The sequence below is a fragment of the Lupinus angustifolius genome, chromosome LG19 (assembly GCF_001865875.1).
Source record: "Lupinus angustifolius cultivar Tanjil chromosome LG19, LupAngTanjil_v1.0, whole genome shotgun sequence".
Taxonomy (NCBI): Eukaryota; Viridiplantae; Streptophyta; class Magnoliopsida; order Fabales; family Fabaceae; genus Lupinus; species Lupinus angustifolius.
In genome coordinates, this window is record NC_032027.1 from 4,578,243 (window position 1) to 4,599,735 (window position 21,493).

Sequence of the window (21,493 nt, forward strand, 5' to 3'; positions counted from 1 at the left end):
AAATTCCGCAACCATATGCCATGGTCTGATGTTTTAAAACAAGCCATGAACTCTGCAACCATGGTTGAAGGAGTTATAAGCGTCTGTTTCGCAGACTTCCAAGAGATAGCACCTCCAGCCAATACAAACACATATCTAGTGATGGAATATCTATTGTCTAGACATCTAGCAAAATCGGAGTCAGAGTACCCAATGATCTCTAAATTCTCAGACCTCCGATAAGTGAGCATGTATTCCTTTGTTCTCTTCAAGTAACGCATAACACTTTTGACTGCCTTCCAATGATGCATTCCAGGATTACTCAAATATCTGCCCAAAACTCCCACAACAAATGCTATGTCGGGACGTGTGCAAACTTGAGCATACATTAGACTTCCTACTGCAGATGCATAAGGAATCTTTTGCATCTCGTATCTTTCAAGGTCATTGTTGGGGCACTGTTCGAGACTAAACTTGTCTCCCTTAGCTATAGGGGTATCCCTGGTTTACTGTCTTTCATGCCAAATCTGTCTAGGACTTTATCTATATAGCTTTCTTGTGATAACCTTAGGATACCTTGAGAGCGATCTCTCAGTATCCGAATACCTAATACAAAAGAAGCTTCCCCAAGATCTTTCATTTCGAAATTCTTCGTTAGAAATCTCCTGGTCTCATGCAATAGCCCCATATCACTGCTACCAAGGAGTATATCATCGACATATAATACCAGGAAGATAAATTTACTCCCACTGAACTTATGGTATACACAATCCTTCAACTTTATTTGCCTCAAAACCATACGAGGTAATAACTTGATGAAATTTGTGATTCCATTGACGAGAAGCTTGTTTAAGCCCATAGATGGATTTCTTTAATTTGCATACCATAGATTTTGAGCCATGTGACACAAAGTTTTCTAGTTGCACCATATGAATTGTTTCCTTAATGTCACCATTAAGAAACGCAATCTTAACACCCATCTGATGTAGCTCTAAATCAAACTGAGCAACTAGTGCCAATATTATTCTAAAAGTATCCTTCGAAGATACTGGAGAGAAGGTTTCTTTATAATCAATGCATTCTTTCTGAGTGAAGCCTTTAGCTACTAGACGAGCTGTATATCGATCAATATTACCATTTGAATCCCTCTTGGTTTTAAATATCCATTTGCAACCAATAGGTTTCGCACCTTCAGGTAATTCGACAAGATCCCAAACGTCATTATCATGCATAGACTTCATCTCATCCTTCATGGCATCAATCCACTTTTGAGAATTAGAACTTTTCATGGCTTGACAAAGATTCAATGGATCATCTTCTGTTAACCCAATGCCATCCTCATGTTCTTGAAGAAATACAATATAATCATCAGGAATTGCACTTCTCCTCTCTCTAGTAGATCTCCTTAATGACACTTCTACTTCTTGAGGTTGTTGAATTTGTTCTATAGGTACTTGAGGGAGAACCTCATTGTTGTCTTGTTCTAAAATATTGTCAGGAACAATATTCTGAACATTATCTTCTATTACCGAATTTATTCCTTGAATGGTAATAGGCACAAGAACTTGTTCACAATCAGTAACCGGTTCTTCCTCAAAGACAACATTCCTTATGTTCTCTTCCTTCCCAAAATCAACTTCCTCAAGAAATCTTGCATTTCCCGTCTCAAAAAAGAGTCTTGAAGTGGGATCATAAAATTTATAGCCCCGAAAGCGTTCAGCATAGCCAATGAAATAACAGCTAACAGTTCTAGAGTCCAGTTTTCTTTCATGCGGTCTATAAGGCCGCGCCTCAACTGGACAACCCCAAATGTGCAAGTGTTTCAAACTTGGTCTTTTATTAGTCCAAAGCTCATATGGGGTTTTGTTAACTGCTTTACTTGGCACCCTATTAAGGATGTAAACTGCGGTCTTTAAAACATCCCCCAAAGAGACTCTGGTAAGGAAGAATGACTAATCATACTTCTCACCATAACCTTAAGAGTTCGATTTCGTCGCTCAGCAACACCATTCATGCTAGGTTTGCCCGGCATAGTGTATTGCGGAACAATTCCACACTCTCTGAGGAAAAGCGCAAATGGTCCTGGACGTTGTTCTCCTGATCCATCATATCTACCATAGTATTCACCACCACGGTCAGATTTGACAGCCTTAATTTTTTTTTCCGAGTTGAAGTTCAACTTCAGCCTTGAAAGACTTGAAAACATCCAAGGATTGGGACTTCTCATGTATAAGATATAGGTAGCCGTACCTAGAGTAATCGTCTATGAACGTAATAAAATAATGTTGTCCATTCCAAGAAGCCATAGGGAAAGGACCACATATATCCGTATGTATTAGTTCTAAGACATCTTTAGCTCTTTCAACACCTAATTTCTTTTTGTTTGTCTGTTTTCCCTTTATGCACTCAACACAGACCTCAAAGTCTGATAAATCTAAAAGGTCAAGAATTTCATCCGACACAAGTCTTTGAATTCTTTGTTTAGATATATGACCTAAACGCTTGTGCCATAAGGTGGCTGAATTCTCTTTTAATTTTCGTTTTGTACCACGTGAATTTGTTTGCAGTATTTCATTAGTGAAAATGGAAACATCAAGCATATACAAATTATCTATTAAAGAACCAGAACCAACAACATTTGAATTTTGATAGAGACTAACTTTATTATTTCCAAAAGAACAAGAAAAACCAAATTTGTCCAAGCTGGAAACACTAATTAAATTCCGCCTAAAAGACGGTACAACAAATGTCTCAAATAAATCCAAATGAAAACCAGTTCTTAAACATAATCTAAATGTTCCAATAGACTCAACTGAAACTTTTTTTTCATCGCGCACAAAGATGAATCTTTCATCATCACTTGGTTGTCGGCTCCAGGGCAACCCTGCATAGTGACACTAATGTGAATAGTAGCACCAGAATCTACCCACCAAGTATCATTGGGTACAAAAGCCAAATTAATTTCAGAACAAACAAGAGTTAGAAATTTACCCTTCTTTACACGCCATGAGGCATATTTAGGACACTCTTTCTTCATGTGTCCTTGCTTCTTACAGAAGTAACAGGTAAATTCCTCATTACTCTTCAATTTCTTTTGCTGCCATTACTCTTCAATTTCCTTTGCTGAGAAGGCCCTTTCACAACATCCTTATTGCTCTTTCTTTTTTATTTTGAGGGGTCATAGCCAAGTGAGCACTTTCAGTCTTATCTCTCTGCAGCCTCTCTTCCTCTTGCACACAGTGAGATATAAGCTCATTAAGGGACCATTTGTCCTTCTGAATGTTATAACTCACTTTGAATTGCCCAAATTGTGCAGGAAGAGAGATCAAAACCAAGTGCACGAGTAGGTCATCACCAAGCTCTAACTTAAGTGCCTTCAGTTTTGATGGAGATTAGACATCTCCATAATGTACTCCCTTATGTTCCCTTTGCCTTTATACTTCATGGAGATGAGTTTAGCCAAAAGGCTACTCGTCTCCGCATTTTCATTCTTGGCAAAGAATTGTTCTATTTCTTCAAGGAACTTCCTTGCACTTTCACCCTCAGATATAGAGCCCCGAAACGCATCTGAAATAGAGTGTTTCATGATCATCAAACACATTCAGTTAGAGCGTTCCCATTTCTCAATTTTAGCCTCATCAAGGTTTTCCGCAGTGGAAATGGGTTTCTCCACACGAAGTGCCAGATCCAAATCCATACAGCCGAGAATGATTTCTACGGCTTCCTTCCAGACCTTAAAGTTTGTCCCATTCAGTAGTGGGATGTTACTAATTTGAGCAGAAAAATTTACAGCATTGGTAAAAGACACTGAATCCATATAACAAAGAATTAATAACATGTTCAAATATAAACAAACAAGTCATGGAATATCATGCAATATATATAAAACAAGATATGTTCACATAATAGACCCATCACAAGATACCTAACACAACATCAATCTCTATTCTTTGGACAAAGAAATCAATTTGTAAGTGGTACTCTTAGCGTAATGATCAAATATTAACAATTAGTTCTGTCAAACAATGACTTTTCTTTGGATCGACAATTATTCACATGAAAAAAAACTTTATAACTGTTACATATTTATCATCACAAGTATATTATTATTTGGCCAAATTGTGTCTTCCTTTGGGCCGAACACAATTCGCATAAATAATATTAATTTCCACAATAAAGGTTACTTTGGCAACATATTGCACCAATTAATCCAAAATAATTACCAAACAGAAATTAAAATAATATTGGTCTATTACTAAAAATTAATGATCTTGGAATTAAAACATTTAGATTTGATATCTTTCATGATTACTAAATCTAATCCCACAATAATTCCATATCAATATATATATATATATATATATATATATGAATGCACCAACAACAACAACAAAAAAAAAAAAAGAAATTCTCTTGCCTTAAACTTCATATTTGCTATTAGAGGCATAAGTAAGCGGCAAATAATAACAATGTTTCCATCCAATACAAAGAACGTAGTAAACCAATCAATAATGTGAGTATAATAATAATGGTGGCAACAACACCACTCCTGAATCCATAAATAAATTATGCTATATATGTACATGGTAAGTTTGCAATCCTGTTAAAACGTGAAAACTGAAACGCAACCTGTCTATATTGCAAAATATATATATATACAAAAGACAGCAACAATATTAAAAACGATCAAATTCATATATATAAATCAAGAGTTATGCACCAATCATATTCCATAAATTCCCAAATTAAAACCTAAATTCTCAATCTTTATAACATAATAGCGAAGCATAATTCAATAATCCCTAAATTAAAATTAAGGTTCATACAAGATTTGGGAAAACACCCTTAATGGAGAATCATAAAATTCAGAACCAACGCTCTGATACCAATTGTTGGATATTCCTTATGATTGGTGAAATACCAATCCTAGGATCTTGAATTCTAATGATTCTCACACACATATATGAAATAAAAGGTGCAGTGTCATACCTGAATCCATGTTCCTAGATGTGTTTCTTTGATCTGCGTTTCTGAAAGAGGCTTTGTGGTATGATGGCCTTCCTCAACCAAATCTCTGATTCCTCTTGGGACTTGCGTTTTCACTCTAATGGGGAGAGAAGAAAACTGAATTTGATTTGGTGTATTGGAGACCATAACCTTAATTAGAAATTTATAATTTCTAACATTTAGTACCTAAAGTCTTTCATGAGCATATTGCTCATGAGTATTGCTCCTTAGGATACCTTAGTTTAGTGGGAGTCTATATGTTTTATGATTTACTTTGGACGTCATATATAGCTTTATGCATAATAAAGTTGATGGTTTATTGTTCTATTTTGAACTTGTGTATTATAACTATTGTGTTGCAATTAAAGACCTTGGATTGATCTCACTAAATAATAAAGAAGGACGAGTTGGAAATAAACATGTTTGAGATCACATTGCATGAAATTTTCATGTCACTCATCCATATTTGATCCATGTCATTTAGTATATTAATATGGTGATATTCGTGGTAGAGTCATGTTTGAATGTGATGAAGGTCGCAGTGGTTTCATAGTTGATATATGAGATGAATCAGATTGTCTTAAGGAGAAGTCTATATATAAATAGCATACGGATGTGCGCATAAAGATTATGTGATATAATTGTTTCAGGAAAATATGAAGCCAATTGGGAGATTGTTAGAAATTCATAATTTCTAATTAAGGTGTGCATCATATATTTAATACAATTATATCAACTATTTATTTTGGGTTATAAAACAAGTGATCTAATTAATGGCAACCTAAAAGACTTCTGAAACTGATAACGAATATGAGCTTAATGGTGAATACCGAAACGGTTGACCTATAGGGGATAATGAGAACCCTATAAGTTAATACATAAGGAACGGTTATGACCCCAATACACCAAATCACAAATAGTTTTCATATCTTCCCATCAAAGAGAAAACAAAGGTCCCTAGAGGAATTAAAGATTTGGTTGAGGAAGACCATCATACCAAAACTCTCTCAAAATGTACATCAAATGAGTAGATCAAAGAACATGGATTCATGTATGACTTTGTATTCTTATTTTATATCATATGTGATAATTATGAGATTTAAGATCCTAGGATTGATAATTTACTAATCATAAGAAAATATCTAACATTATGAAGAGCTACCAGCAAAAGTGTAAAACACCATTGTGCCATGCATTATGAATTTGAACATGAAATAACAAATTTATGAGGAACAACGGATTTCTTCCTTAAAGTTGGTTTTCAGCCCAGTACAAAAGCTCATTGCTATGTCCTTTTCATCTCTCTCTTTTTTCCTTCATACTTCATAACTTTGTGTAACGGATAGCATGTGGTAAAGACATTAACTTTGGATGACATGGACTTAAGAAGGAGAAGGGATAAAGGAAAGATGAATAAATTTTCTTGATTGTGAGTTTAATAATAATAGCTAAGGTATATAAATGTTAAGAATAGTAAATAAGGATCGTATGAATTCAGTTATTATATAATCTAATGTACCGTTATCTTTTAATTTTGACTGTTTCATATTAATTCACATTTCATTTTGACTATATATACACAGGTGCCTTTTATACCATTCATTTATAATTTAACTTATTTTTTAAGGTCTAATTTAATTTCTAAAAAAATAATAGAATTCTATCTTGCTTTCTTATTAATTTTTAAAATAAGAAAAAGAGTAGTTTTCTATCCCTCCCTTTTCTTGAAATTCCTCCAGCATTCAGTTTCCATATAAAAGTTTTGAAGCATTAAGTATCTTATTTTCTTGCATTATATCAAATAAAGGAAAACGGGAACTGTTTTATTACACATTTATTAAAAAAAATTCCTTAAATTGGAGTCAAGTTATTTAGACGTTAGTATATAATTTAATTCGTTTATTGAATTGATGAAAGAGTAAGTATAATTTAGCTTGTTGATTTTTTTTATCATTTCTCACTCTATAAATAAATAATTTTTGTAAACCACTTGTATTTCCAGGTGAACACAAAAATAACTGATAAAGAACGCATATCATATGGTAACATGAGATGTAAACATTATATGATACAGCTTTTTTGTTGATAATGTTATATGATACACTTTAATCAAGGGTATATAAATAATCAGTAAACTTTAATTTGTAAATAGCAAAAGGGAATATTTATTTCTTAATATTCCCTCAAATCTCAGTTGTTGTGCTTTCATGCATGGATTATTAAATGGTAGCATGTGATTGGTGAGAATTATATAACCTCAAACTAACACTGTTACAGTCCAGTTTTGTCATTGACAGCTGCATATATAACAAGTTTTCTCTAACAACTCCATCAGACACATTGGTTCTTGTCTTATCCTCTACCAAAGGTTGACCGAATTTCAACATTATATTTGATAATTTCCCCCTCACAATGAATATTGGAAGAAAACTATCTAACATATTTGGAAAAAATAATGATAAAACTTTAATACATAAGTCACCTATTAATAAGGCGTTGATCTAGTGGTATAAGACTTCATTAAATCTCTAAGATTGAGTGTTCGATTCTTGAGAGTATCACTTATTGGAAGAGACAATCATGAACCCTGAAAGAGATTCTTTCTTTATCTAAAAAGGTGAGAGAATATTTTTGGTAGTAAAATAAATAAATCATGTTGCTAAACATGTAGATAAATTGTCATTTGAAGTTTTTGAACATAGTAACACTATTATAAGTAATTACAAATTCACCGTGAATGTGATAATACTCTTAGACCTTAGATGGCCATATAAACTGCTAGAATTTCCCTTTGCCGAGGTTGAAAAGCCCTTATTAGATCCCCATTTCATTTTTTATTGATAATAATAATGGTGATAGAAATGGTTTGAAGAATGAACTAATTTTGGATGAGAAAAAAATGTATACACTAATAATATAAGAGTTTTTTATATGATTATTATATTATCCATCATTCATTTTCAATCATATTAATTATTGTAAAAAATCCAAACAAATGATAAATGATGCATCAACTGTATATAAAATCTTTACACTAACGATATAAATATTATACTCATTTTGGATATATTCACCTACATGTCAGCTATCAAGCAATTTTGGATATCATTATCAAGAATCTAACAGATATGTTATTAATAGATATCGATCATCATATTGGTGAGAGTATTTATATAATAATATAATGGATCACTAATTAAACCACATACTTATTAAATTATATATTATAATAAATATAATGCATTTAATAATATAAATATTAATTGGAACATATAATTCATTTATTAAAATGATTTAATAATCACACAACATGTTTAACCGTTATGATGCTATACAGTTTGAATGGTATTGATCAATTTTGATTAATATAATTATTTGTCTATTATAATTACTAGTGTGTGAGAAACACTTTATGTCTGTCAAGTATTTGTCGGTCACATTCTTATTTTGAAGTGCTAAGTAATTAATTTTTATGCATTTTATTTTCTAGAATTAAAATATATTTTTTTATATTGTATTTACTTTATATTATATTTTTTGTCTTTATTAGAATATGCAACTTATAATTAATGTGTTTGAGATAGTTACATAGGATTATATTGTTTTTTTAAATTAAAAAATTGAAGGGCAAAATAGGAATATATAAATTATACCATGGTGGTAATTATACTATGTTTTGACTTTATAGTAAACTAGTGTGTACAGGCACTTTGTGCCTGCTGGTCAATATTACATGGTACTACGTATTCAATTTTTATATATTTTATTTTTAGAATTAGAATGTATTTATTATAATTTTTGTGTATTTATGATAATGTTCAATTTAATGTGAAAGATATAATTAATTAATGTGTTGGTGATATTTATTTATGATTATATGGTCTTTTTGTAAAAATTAAATAATGTGAAGGACAAAATAGGAAATAGAAATTACACCATGGTTGGAAGTTACACCATGTTTTGCCTTTATATATAGTATAAATATAGATGATTATATTGTCTTTTTGTAAAAATTAAATAATGTGAATGACAAAATAGCAAATAGAAATTACACCATAATGGAAGTTACATCATGTTTTGCCTTTATATATAGTATAGATATAGATATAGATTATTGTATTTGTATGAGGGCCAACTCAGAGGTTTTCCAATTAAACCAAATTGTATATAAAATATTTATAACCTTAATTTGGAATATCAACATTTTGCATTGCACGAATACTTAACCAACACAATGTCAGTTTTTCCCCTTGATAACTAAGTTATGTACACGTGGAGACAACATGATAGAGTTTTGAGTTGATTTAACACCTAAATGTTATATGGTGGGAGGCACCGTGGACCACCTGCATTATTTCTTTGAGTAGTTTGGTAAGGCAATTATTCGTTTGAGTGGTTTACTAAAAACAAATATTCACCATAATTGTAAAATAGGACCATAAAGAGAATAAAAGAATGAAGGAAAAAATGGATAATTAACTGAAAATTTTGTGGATGGAAAGGGCAGGGAAGAGAGTGGAAAATAGTTAGTGTACACATATTTGATGTTATATTAGCACAAATGTGTTACTCCATGTGTTATTGATTATGATCGATTAAAAAATTATATTTAAATTAAAATTTTAAAAATTAAGTAATTTTCTAATTATTTTTAAGGAGACACGTGAAGTAGTGCTCTTCTTAGAATAAAAGATGTGCACCCCATATTATCACATGAATTCATGGCCTTTGATTTTGGAAGTAGATTGGTCTCTTGTGAATTACCATACCAAGGGAGTATAATTAATTGGGTGTGCTTTATCTCCCTTCTCTATAAAGAATAACAAAAATATTTGCCTATAATTCATTAGTAGCATTGAAAGTATTAATTTAGTGGAATTATATTTGTGATATTAATAGTTTGAATCATAAAATTATCACTTTTAAAAAGTTATTATCACTTCCAACCTAAAATTATGTCAGCAATTTAATATATGAATGGTTTATGTATTTATCAAGCAACCACTTCCACTTCCAAAAATATTATACATGATAATTGTACATATGACAATATTGTAGCATGGTCCTAACCATCCCATAAATGATAATTCATAGTCAAGTAAAGTCCTTTCAAATAATTTATGAGAAGCTTCATTTATTCTTCTTGCAATATAAAAAGAGGGTAATATCTATGCATTGATAATGTAAAAGTTTATATATAGTTGGTGCATCATCCACCATTCATTTATATTATTTTTATTTCAAAGCCAATAATAATTAAAAATGAATAGTAGATGATGTAATGTCAGTATAAAAACTCTTACATTATCAATATATACATTTTTCTCATATAAAAAACACTTTTTAGATTGAATATTGACTCACAACACAATATTACTTCAATTCTATCAAGTCACAAAAAAATGAATATGAGATACAAATCCTTGAAATATTAAAGAAAAACTAATATATCCTTTTAAATATAATAAAATAATATACTTATCATAAAAAACATAAAAAAATTGAAGTATTTGTCCTACATTAATGAAGAGAATCTTTATTCCAAAAAGTATACTAGAACATATTAAAAATTTGTCAACTGCTTTGATAAAAGTCTTTTTTACTAAGTCAGCTTGAATTAGTTCAATCAAATTGACCTATACCCAATTTTCACCTCTAATTATTGATATATAATGTATTCATTACACAACATTTATCATATATTTTTTTAATTTTATTTATCACTTAGAAAACTAAAAATACACTTACAATTGTGTTTATACATTAATGATGATGTCTGATAATTAAAGAATCATGATCTTATTGATTTATTAATTACATTGTGCCTCATTTATAAATGTATTTTACTATTTAAAATTTATTATTTTGGCTTTTAAATCATAAAACACTAACTAGAATTAGATTTTGTATAAAATTATGCTAGATTCATGAATATCAAAAATTCGATTTTTATAAACCATATTTGTTGGAGAGACGACCATGCATCAAAAAGTAATTAGACCAATCTTTTATTCATGTGAATAATGGAGCCGTCCCACATCTGAAGTCAGAGTATGATGATGATTGACACCTCTCACCTTCCATTTCTGTACCCATTTTCTTACTCCATCTTCATTTCTCTTCTTCTCCAAATAAACCCTTTTCCCCTCATTAAATAAACACACATTATTATTACTACTATTAAAAGTGCTTGTAGTTGAGAAAACAAAAAACAATTATGACGACGGAACTGTTGCAGTTACCTTCACCTTCAACTCGTTCCTGTGTAGGACACGATGCCCTTATTAACGACACCAACCCTACACAACAACAAGGAGAAGAAGAAGAAGAAGAAGAAGAAAGGGATAATAGAGAAGGAGATCAACTTTCGTTTCTAACCCTATTTATTGATACGTTTAAGAAATCTGTAATTGGTACTTGTACTAACACTGATTTCTCTTCTTCTTCTTCTTCTTCAATGGAAATTGGTTGGCCTTCTAATGTGAGACACGTTGCACATGTTACTTTTCATCGATTCCATGGTTTTCTTGGTTTGCCTCTTGAATTTCAACCACAATTACCACCTACACCTCCTAGCGCAAGGTCACTACTCTTCTCAAATTCTTCTTCGTTTCCTTTTTATTTTGAATTTTATTGCATTAATTAGTTGTTTATGTTACTCTTTGATTTCTATGTAGATTTCGAATTTATAATAGTTGTAATTATATCATCATAGATGCAAATGAAGCTGCTCTAACAAATTTCAATTTTGTGCTCTATAACTATCATACTGATTGATGTGTTGCAACTAAATACCAAATTATTCCCTTAAAAAATGAAAAGTCTCAATTTCATATACAAATAAATAAATTGAAATGGTTGTATCCGGAAGTTTGTCCTAAAAAAAACTAATTTGACCCGACAATTAGGGATTAGAGCAAAATAATTAACAGATTTAGATGTCAATGTTTTTTCGATGAACATATTTATGACAGTGTATTATGTCTGCCTTTTGATGCACGTAGTGAACATCACCTATTCATATCTGTCTATCTTGCAAATTAGTCTTCTGAGTTGAGTTTTCAATTTTAGCAACGTATCTATTTGTGCATGTACTTTTTCTGGTAATCTTCTTGTGTCTTCTATGCTCGAGTCATTAAATGTCTGATGAATGCATCCTGAATTATACTAATCCTCTCGAGCATTGATATATTTCATTTATTGTCGACAGTGCGAGTGTTTTCGGGGTTTCAACAGAGTCTATGCAGCTTTCTTTTGATGCCAGAGGGAATAGCATACCTACAATATTGCTGTTAATGCAAAGACGTTTATATACACAAGGAGGTCTGCAGGTATTTAGTCTAGCTCCTATTTCCTTCCCTGCTTTGTTTTGTGGGAATCATAAAGGTGAATTGAATCATTGCACTCTCTATATTTTTTCTGTCTGCTTTGATTTTTTCAGAAACTTTTTGTATGACTTGTTGTTTAGTTTCAATTTGATAGAAAGGTGCCACCCAAGCTTAAGGGATACCTAAGGCTTGTCTGTTGTTGTTTAATTCAATATACTTGAATTTCTATTAAATATATTTAATATGTAGGCTGAAGGAATCTTCCGAATTAATGCTGAAAATGGTCAAGAGGAGTTTGTGAGGGAACAATTAAACAGAGGAGTAGTACCAGATGGCACAGATGTGCACTGTTTGGCAGGTCTTATAAAGGTATACTACACTCTATACCTGAAAATCACTTTATTTTTTAATGTTTATAGATTTATGTGGAATTAAGCCTTGGATTGATTGGTTTTGGTCCTACATTCTATTTGAAAGTTGCCTTGGTGAATTTAACAAATGCACTGATGCTAATTGTTTTCCCTTTTTAACCATAGACCATGATGGATACAATGAAGAGGAGACCACTAACTTAAGGCAACTTTATTAAAAGGATTATTTCATTAATTTTGTTTGTGCTCCTTTGTAGGCTTGGTTCAGAGAACTTCCAACTGGGGTATTGGACCCTCTTTCACCGGAGCAGGTGATGCAGTCCCAGTCAGAAGAAGAATGTGCTCAGCTTGTGAGGCTTCTTCCTCCGACTGAAGCTGCTCTGTTAGATTGGGCAATAAACCTGATGGCTGATGTTGCTCAACTTGAACATTTGAATAAAATGAACGTACGCAACGTTGCAATGGTTTTTGCTCCAAACATGACTCACGTAAGTCAAAATCATGTTCTTATGTATATTTAGAACGTGTTTCTTCTCATAGCCCTTTTTTGTGCTTGAATTTATACGAGCCAACTTCGTCTTAAGTGAATATAACTTCAACAAGTGGAACAAACATTTCATTATGTTTTTATAACTTCAAAGGATAGATTTTTTGAGATGCGTGTATAGATAAAAGATGAAAAATAAGTGAGAGATAAAGATAATTTGATTGGTTGAAAGCTTGTAAGTTTGAGATGTACAAATAACATTACTGATATATATTAGTTATTCTTCTTCTGTGCAGAAAATTTGGTGGTTTCTTGCTGCTCTAAAACTATGTTTGCTTTATTTTCTTCCTTTAACTTTGTTTATATTATGTTTTGCAAACTTATTGTATTTGTCTGAGGTCATGTTTTAACTATGCTGCAATGATAACATTTCTGACATTATCTATTACAGATGGTGGATCCTTTGACTGCTTTGATGTATGCCGTACAAGTCATGAATTTTCTGAAGACTCTTGTTGAAAAGGCGCTGAGAGAAAGAGAAGAATCTATGGGAAAATCAGATCCCATTTCAAACCTAAATTCTTTTGATGACGATGGGCACCATAGCTCTTCAGAATGGATTCTCAAGGATGACAGTGAAAATGAAAATGATAGCAGTGAAGAGGATACATCATTTGTTACTGAAGAACCTTCTCAACAAAGCCCTATTCATGTTATTGAAGACGGCTACGAAACTGAAAGTGGGTCGAAAAGTCTCTCAACTTCTGAAAAACAATTTCCTGGAGAAAATAGGTTGCTGGTGGACAGTTGTCCTTGCAATGTTGTCTCTCAACTTACCAGTAGTCTGGCAAAGGAGAATCAAGCAAATATTTGCAAGAGCAAAAGTCTTCAATTAAGTACCTATAATATGGTCAAGTGTTCCAAAAAGTTGATTGAGCTTTCGATAGCAGGACCTGTGGAGAAAAGCATGGGATCTGCAATTATTGGACGTATAAATTCAAGATCAGAGTTGACCGAAGCATGGCGTTGAAAAGCTTCTAAATTTTTATCTTAGGGATGGGATGACAGAAGAAAAGTAGTACTTCCATAGCAAGCTGTCACAGTTGAATGGAGCATTAATTTTGTGGAAGCACTCACACAAGGTCCCTAGGGAAAAGGAGTGGATGCTATAACATGTACAGAGGTCTCTGTATTCCCAAGTTTGCATAGGCTTAGTACTGATTTCATGTGTGGCTTAGTTTTGTTGTTGTTTCTGTGTCAGTTTCTTAACATGTTTCCTTCATTCTATTTCATTGATCATGCAGAGTGCTAACACTTTTTCTTAAGTACAGAATTTGACGAACTCAGTTGTTAAATTCTCCTGTTTGTTCCAACACATTTTGAGTGTTGAAGACTGCATGGTCTTTACACACTATTGATGTTGTCACTTCCTTAAAGATTGCCATATAAAACAATTGCACAATCATAATGCACACTAGAGCAAGTACCACGTAGGAGCCAAATTAGAGAAGCTGAAAAACTAAACCTCTATTGATACGGTCAATTACAGTATACTATACTAATATGCATATACTTGCATCATGACATCATGAGCAGCATAGTGAATACTGATATCATGAACTTGCTAACCTGGGGAAACTTGAACTCCAACACTGTGTACTTATAGAGTGAGTGGATCCACTCTCCCTCTTCCCCATCTCTCCCTTTTCAATTTCTTCTTCTTCAAGTACACTATGTGTACCTTTTTGGGAAAACATACCGGACACTTCCTCACTACATGCATTTTCAATGTAGAAGGGAGCCCATTCTGCCATAACAACCAAACCTTAATCTTTGTAGCTCATATTAAGAAGTGAAGAGGAAATTAGGTTTTAAGATTTTTAGACCTTCTGCATAAGGGTTGTGGATAAATATTATTAGAATATAAATGTATTACAATTGTAGATAAATAGAAGGGATTAACATTTTCTATACAACAACTTAAGCCCCTCCTTGTGTAACAACCATATGATTGGTTCAAAAATATTAAGTTATCTAGTATATCTAATAAATAGGTCAATTATTTTAATACCTATCTTCCAATTAGTAAAAAATGGATAGTAAAAATTTCTTAAATGCATACATTTTTCAACTAATTTCATAAGAAAAAAAATGTGATCGTGCATATTTATTATTACACTCATTTCTTAATTGTACCCAATCAATAAATGTTTTAGACATATTGAATTCAGAATTGATATGGATATATCTAGTGACTAAGTTATGTGTTGTGGATAAGAGATAGAAAAATCAGCAAATACATCTTCTTTGCTTACAGCTTCTGCTTGAAGGTGTACACTGAAAATGGAAGCCATACACTTCTCTACCGTTTCCTCTCGCCATTTCTCCACTTCTCTCTCACACAACCGAACCTTCTCCTCTTCTTCTTCTGCCAAACTAACCAATCTCTCTTCTCCATGGAAAAGTTCTTCTATTTCTTCTTCCAGAAACAACTTGTTCACGGTAAGTGCACACTACCCACTAATCAATTCAACATGTATTTGAAAAAAATGGAACAAAGTTTAAGACTTTAATGAATTTGACGAAATGGGTTGGTTTCAGAATGAGGTATGGGGTTGGGTCAAGTCCAAAAATGTCTCTTTCAGAAGAAAGAAGATTCTGCCCGGATTGATACGGGCAGAAATGTTCGGGCAGTTAACCAATGGTCTTGAGTCTGCTTGGAACAAGCTCAAAGGAGAAGGTTGATTTCTTGCACTAATGCTTTCCCATTATTTATTTATGTATTCTTCATTTTCCATAATAATTTGGAGTAATTGAATTATCATGTTAATTTGTTGATTGTGCTTTGCAGAGGTTTTGACCAAAGAGAATATTTTGGAGCCTATGCGAGATATTAGGAGAGCTCTCTTGGAAGCAGATGTATGTAAGATGTGTTTGGATTAGTTGGGGAAAATAGATTAGGATATGGTTTTAGTTGATTATAATAATATAAGTTATATGTTTAGATGTATCTACTAAAATGTGTGATTTTTATAATCTGTTTCATTTGGGTTGTGTAAAAAAAGCACTTTTATATGATGTCAAGTTTTTTGTGTAGGTTAATACTATTTATTTGGTAGTTTGTATTGAAGGGGTCAAATGGGAAAAATGTGATTAGTTTCAAAATAATCTAAAAGCTTTTCTAAACAAACTTGAACCTTCTAGCTTCTCTGAAAGTCACTTCCCCTTACAAGCAACTTTTTTTGTCAGATTAAACACGAAACAACTTTTTTTAAGTTTTTTGACAAACAAGTGGTTTCCGTACAGATTAAATATAACAACCATGCTTTAAGAGGGTGATGGATCGTCCTGAGTGCCTTTTCTTATCATGTAGTTGTGTAGAGGATATGATACTAGACAGGGACACAGATTTTGCTAGTGGGTTTTGTCAAAATTTGTGAAATTTCTTCTATAACTTTTGTTTTATCTCTGTCCTTTACATGACCATGTGACAAGAAAAGCACATGAGAAGATACGTTCCTGTTTTAAGAGGATGGGAATTTTTTATGAACATGAAGTTAACAATTAGGTGAATTAATGCATATTGTGTTTGCAGGTTAGTCTTCCTGTTGTCAGAAGGTTTGTGGAAGAAGTCACCGATCAGGCTGTGGGTGTCGGTGTAATTCGAGGAGTTAAACCAGATCAGCAATTGGTGAAGGTAAATTTATTCACTTATCATTGATGAGAGAACTTGACCGGACAAGATATTTATCGAATAACCATATTTGTAATGACAGTTTGATACATGATACATCAACAAGAGCTAATTTTTTAGTACTTAACTTTTTACAAGAATGAAATGGGTGTTGATCATTGGGTTTTGCAGATTGTACATGACGAACTAGTAAAAATGATGGGTGGAGAGTTCTCTGAACTGGTTTTTGCCGAAACTGGGCCAACTGTCATTTTATTGGCAGGGCTACAGGGAGTTGGGAAGACGACTGTTTGTGCTAAGTTGGCAAATTATCTCAAGAAACAGGTGTGTTTCTCATCTCCCTCTTACTTTATCTCCTTTTTCTGGTAGTTAGTTACTCGGTCAAAGTTGTTAAGGCAAATCATATTAACTTGACCTCAGGGGAAAAGTTGCATGCTAGTCGCGGGGGATGTTTACAGACCAGCTGCTATTGACCAACTTGCTATTTTGGGTAAAAAGGTACTTGAATCTTATTTCATCGAATTTGTTTGGTTGAAATTTCTTCAGAAATACACCTCTTTTAATATAGTCAGCAATGTCATTTTCGATTTTCAATTAAATGCACACTTCCTTGTTGGAGCTTTGTTACTACTGGTATGAAATTGATCAAGAAAGTGTATCCTAGTAAACATTAAAAGGGTCTAGGGTCAAGTAAGTTTATCCTAGAAAAAACTTGTTGTTTTTTGAGGCACATGAATTATGCATTTCTTGATAGGTGGAGCTTTAGTAATTTGCTAGATTTTCTCCTCAGGCATTTTCAGTGTATTCAATGATCTATTAGGCTCTGATTTGTTAACCGAGTGAACTCAGACATTGGACATAAATATCTAATTAGAATCATTTGGCTTATTTCTTATTTTTCATTCTCATTGTTATATCTAAATTCATAATTAGCTATAGCTTGTGTCAGGTGGGTGTGCCGGTCTATACAGCAGGTACTGATGTTAAACCTGCTGAAATTGCTAAACAAGGTTTAGAAGAGGCAAAAAAGAAGAACATTGATGTGGTTGTTGTTGACACTGCTGGTAGGCTGCAGGTACTTCTTTATGGGATTATAAATGTTAAAATGAGTAATTATTTCATGATTTTGTTTTTATTTGAACCATTTTTATTGTTTAGTTCAAGTTTGTTATGTCCTATGAAACAGATAGACAAAGCAATGATGGATGAGTTAAAAGAAGTGAAGCGGGTATTGAATCCAACAGAAACTTTGCTGGTTGTGGATGCAATGACCGGGCAAGAAGCAGCAGGTATTCCAAAATGAATTTCAATTAATCGTAATCATATTGTTGGTCACTTTTGTAATTTATTTTTTGGATTTGGTAACATTTTGTGCATGATAGTTTATTACACTAATAATTATAACCATTCCAAAATTCTGACTTTACTATATTTTCCGTGAACAGGTTTGGTGTCTAGTTTCAATCTTGAGATTGGAATAACAGGTGCCATCTTGACAAAGCTAGATGGCGATTCAAGAGGTGGAGCAGCTTTGAGTGTCAAAGAGGTTTTCTTGTCTTTATCTTAGATTCATAAGATGTTTTATGTTGTATTTTATTTTCAAGTATTGCTACTACCTTGCATTTGTTCTCGTCTTAAGCAATGTTAGCCATTCCATAGTAGAATTTTTAACATACAAGCTCTTCAAAGTTAGTTCTGGTAATTTGTTAAATGTGATAAGTAGATGCATGAGGATCGAAGATCATATCAGCCTTGTTGTTGTGTTTGCTTGACACATTGTGGCACTTATGCTTACACAAGGCTAGCATCTTACGCTGTTTTTGTAGAACAGTTAAGTGTTATTGGAAACTTGGAATCATAAAGAACTTGTTTGATAGCTTGACCTTCAATGACTTTTGTAATTTTTTTAACAAACTCTGGTAGGGTAAACAAATTTCGTATCAGTTGCATCTCGCGCCTCATACTCTCATCTAGTGATTGCATTATGCATGTGCCTATGGAAAAGTTGTGCACTAAAACATATATTTTCATAAATTCATTATAAGCACATTGTATTTGGAATCGCTTAATGAATGACATGTATCTTGACCTGATTGATGAGGGTCCAAGATTTCAAAGTCACAATGCACTGACACTGCATTTAATTGAGCCATGGGAGGTCTTAGTATATTTTGTTGATTTTAAGTGAAGTGTATTTGGTACTTTGAAGTGGTTAATACGACCCACCATTCTGAAGCTCTCATTCTTATTTCTCTCATATTAAGTTTGACTGGAGAGTATAATGATGGCAGGTATCGGGAAAGCCAATTAAGCTTGTAGGACGGGGGGAACGCATGGAAGATCTTGAACCTTTCTACCCTGATCGAATGGCTGGACGTATACTGGGAATGGGAGATGTTCTTTCGTTTGTAGAGAAGGCAAAAGAAGTTGTGAGTCTTGCTATATTCGTAGATTTTTTTGTCACAAAATGAAACTATCATTAACCATATTTATTATAGATGCAACAAGAAGATGCCGAAGAACTGCAAAAGAAGATCACGAGTGCAAAGTTTGACTTTAATGATTTTCTAAAGCAAACTCGTGCTGTTGCACGAATGGGCTCTGTGTCTCGTGTGATTGGAATGATTCCTGGTATGGGGAAGGTATGAGATCCTGTATATGCATTCTCTTGAAAGTTTATATTTTTCACAGTTTTATGCATACAATGCTCAGCAGTAATTGGGAACAAAGGAAGCAGTTATTTGACAAGAATCCCTTGATTTTGTTTTATGAACCTTAAAATATAGCATTGCTAGCATCTGCAAAATTTAATTTTATTTATTTATTATATTTGCAGCTCTGTTTCGGTAGATATTAATGTGATCTCATTTGCATGCATTCAGGTCACTCCTGCTCAAATTCGAGAAGCAGAGAAGAATCTGAAGATAATGGAGGCAATGATAGATAAAATGACCCCTGGTCCGTTCTCATCATTAGATAAATTTCGCATAAAAAAATTGAAAGAAACACTTGAGACCACCTTTATTTTAACATGCTAAATATACTAATTGTTGTTATTGCGAGAAGAACTTACTTTGCTATTTTGCCTTACAACTTGTTGAACCTGGAATAAGTGATTTTGCTAAACTAACCTTGTTTATTTCCAGAGGAAAGGGAAACGCCAGAACTGTTGGCAGAATCACCTTTCAGGAGGAAAAGGGTTGCTAAGGATTCAGGGAAAACGGAACAGCAGGTACATATAATGAATTTTCTATTTAAGCTCAATTTACTGTCAGTGACCTTAAAAGCTGTGATTTCTCTAAAAGTGCGATCCTAACTTCGAGAAAATTTTGACAACAATGTCAGGTAAGCCAACTCGTAGCTCAACTCTTCCAAATGCGTGTTCGTATGAAGAAACTGATGGGTGTAATGGAAGGTGGATCAATGCCAACTCTTAGTAATCTACAGGAAGCGCTTAAAACAGATGAAAAGGTGATTTCATTTTCTACGAATATGGGATATAGAAAATTTCTACTTTTTTCTTTAGTTAACTGAACATGTGAACATAGTTCACACTGAGGAATGGTATCTAAGATTTAAGCAGTTCATGTATCCATGCTATGAGATCATTTTGATGTGATTTTAATTAATCTCAATCAATTGATGTAATTTCCTTGCATTTTTTAACTTGTTCAAAGGTACAATGTGTATTAAGATGCAATAAAGGGATAAAGTCATTTGCAAATTGTTCCGAATTTTTTGTTGTATTTGTATATGTTAAGAATCAGAACATTGATGCTTTGTTGTTTTCTCATTCTTGCCAGGCTCCATCTGGTACATCAAGGAGGAAGAAGAAATCAGAATCGAGGAAACAATTCACGGACTCAACATCAACAAGACCAGCTCCGCGTGGTTTTGGGAGCAAAAGTTAGAAAACTTTCAAAAGGGGTTCAACTATATGATGAAGATTTTGGATCAAAGTGTCCCTAGTGACCGCAACTTATTTGATTTAGCCATCCTAAGCTAAAATCATAATGTTCCTATCATTATTAGATCAATTCATGTAGCAATGAGCTTTGTCTAGAGCTTGATTTAATTTAAGCAGGAATGAGTTATTATGACTTATGAGTGATGTGCAAATCAAAGAATATTTTTGTGCCATTATTGTACAATCTCAACCTTGTATTTGTAGTCCAAGGTTTACCACTACTAGGAGTAGATTTTTACTCTTAAGTCTTCCATTATTTTTCATTTGTAAATGCAAGTACCTCACATTTAGGTAAACAACTTAGTTGAGTGTCAATCTATTAGGCATATAAATTTACTGACTCATTTGGTAAGATATAAACTATCAGAGAAGCTACAAGTTTGTCTTACCAAATATACTCAAGATATTCAAACTTAAATGCACAAGATTTGGTTTTATTTAGTTGGTGAAATATGTTAATGATTTTTTTGATAAAATAATAGGTTTAGGTTTAATGCATTATGAAAAAGTTTAGATTGTCATGAAATCATCTCAACACAATTATTTCATTCTCATTATAACTATCTAAAAAGTTACATGTGATAAGTTAATAATATGAGATATTTTATACTAACACAATGCATAGAAAATACTCATAATAAACTCATACAAGTTTGCATG

General features: G+C 32.7%; 2 protein-coding genes across 3 annotated transcripts; both read left to right on the plus strand.

Annotated features, from left to right (window-relative positions):
- Positions 11,104 to 14,547, plus strand: LOC109334270 (rho GTPase-activating protein 5). Of its 2 annotated transcripts, XM_019569941.1 has the most exons (6): positions 11,104 to 11,568; positions 12,197 to 12,317; positions 12,564 to 12,683; positions 12,943 to 13,173; positions 13,624 to 14,206; positions 14,278 to 14,547. In XM_019569941.1, exons 1-5 carry the CDS (start codon positions 11,204 to 11,206, stop codon positions 14,200 to 14,202), a joined length of 1,416 nt encoding a protein of 471 aa, XP_019425486.1. In that variant the 5' UTR covers positions 11,104 to 11,203; the 3' UTR covers positions 14,203 to 14,206; positions 14,278 to 14,547. The 2 variants fall into 2 exon arrangements, with proteins under 2 accessions (XP_019425486.1, XP_019425485.1); XM_019569940.1 differs by having other exon boundaries at positions 13,624 to 14,547.
- LOC109334272 (signal recognition particle 54 kDa protein, chloroplastic-like) lies at positions 15,410 to 21,039 on the plus strand. Its single transcript, XM_019569943.1, has 15 exons — positions 15,410 to 15,674; positions 15,774 to 15,912; positions 16,024 to 16,091; positions 16,768 to 16,869; positions 17,038 to 17,190; positions 17,287 to 17,364; positions 17,816 to 17,941; positions 18,053 to 18,155; positions 18,312 to 18,412; positions 19,158 to 19,295; positions 19,365 to 19,508; positions 19,749 to 19,824; positions 20,013 to 20,098; positions 20,212 to 20,337; positions 20,670 to 21,039. The coding sequence occupies exons 1-15, from the start codon at positions 15,516 to 15,518 to the stop codon at positions 20,775 to 20,777; spliced, it is 1,707 nt and encodes a 568-aa protein (XP_019425488.1). The 5' UTR covers positions 15,410 to 15,515; the 3' UTR covers positions 20,778 to 21,039.

Excerpts from the sequence above, each read along its gene's own strand:
- LOC109334270 (XM_019569940.1), top strand. The coding sequence starts at position 11,204 with ATGACGACGGAACTGTTGCAGTTACCTTCACCTTCAACTCGTTCCTGT. Across the intron at positions 12,318-12,563 it reads ATACACAAGGAGGTCTGCAG|GCTGAAGGAATCTTCCGAAT; the intron begins GTATTTAGTCTA and ends TTTAATATGTAG. Across the intron at positions 13,174-13,623 it reads TTGCTCCAAACATGACTCAC|ATGGTGGATCCTTTGACTGC; the intron begins GTAAGTCAAAAT and ends TATCTATTACAG.
- LOC109334272 (XM_019569943.1), top strand. The coding sequence starts at position 15,516 with ATGGAAGCCATACACTTCTCTACCGTTTCCTCTCGCCATTTCTCCACT. Across the intron at positions 17,191-17,286 it reads CAAATTATCTCAAGAAACAG|GGGAAAAGTTGCATGCTAGT; the intron begins GTGTGTTTCTCA and ends ACTTGACCTCAG. Across the intron at positions 17,365-17,815 it reads TTGCTATTTTGGGTAAAAAG|GTGGGTGTGCCGGTCTATAC; the intron begins GTACTTGAATCT and ends AGCTTGTGTCAG.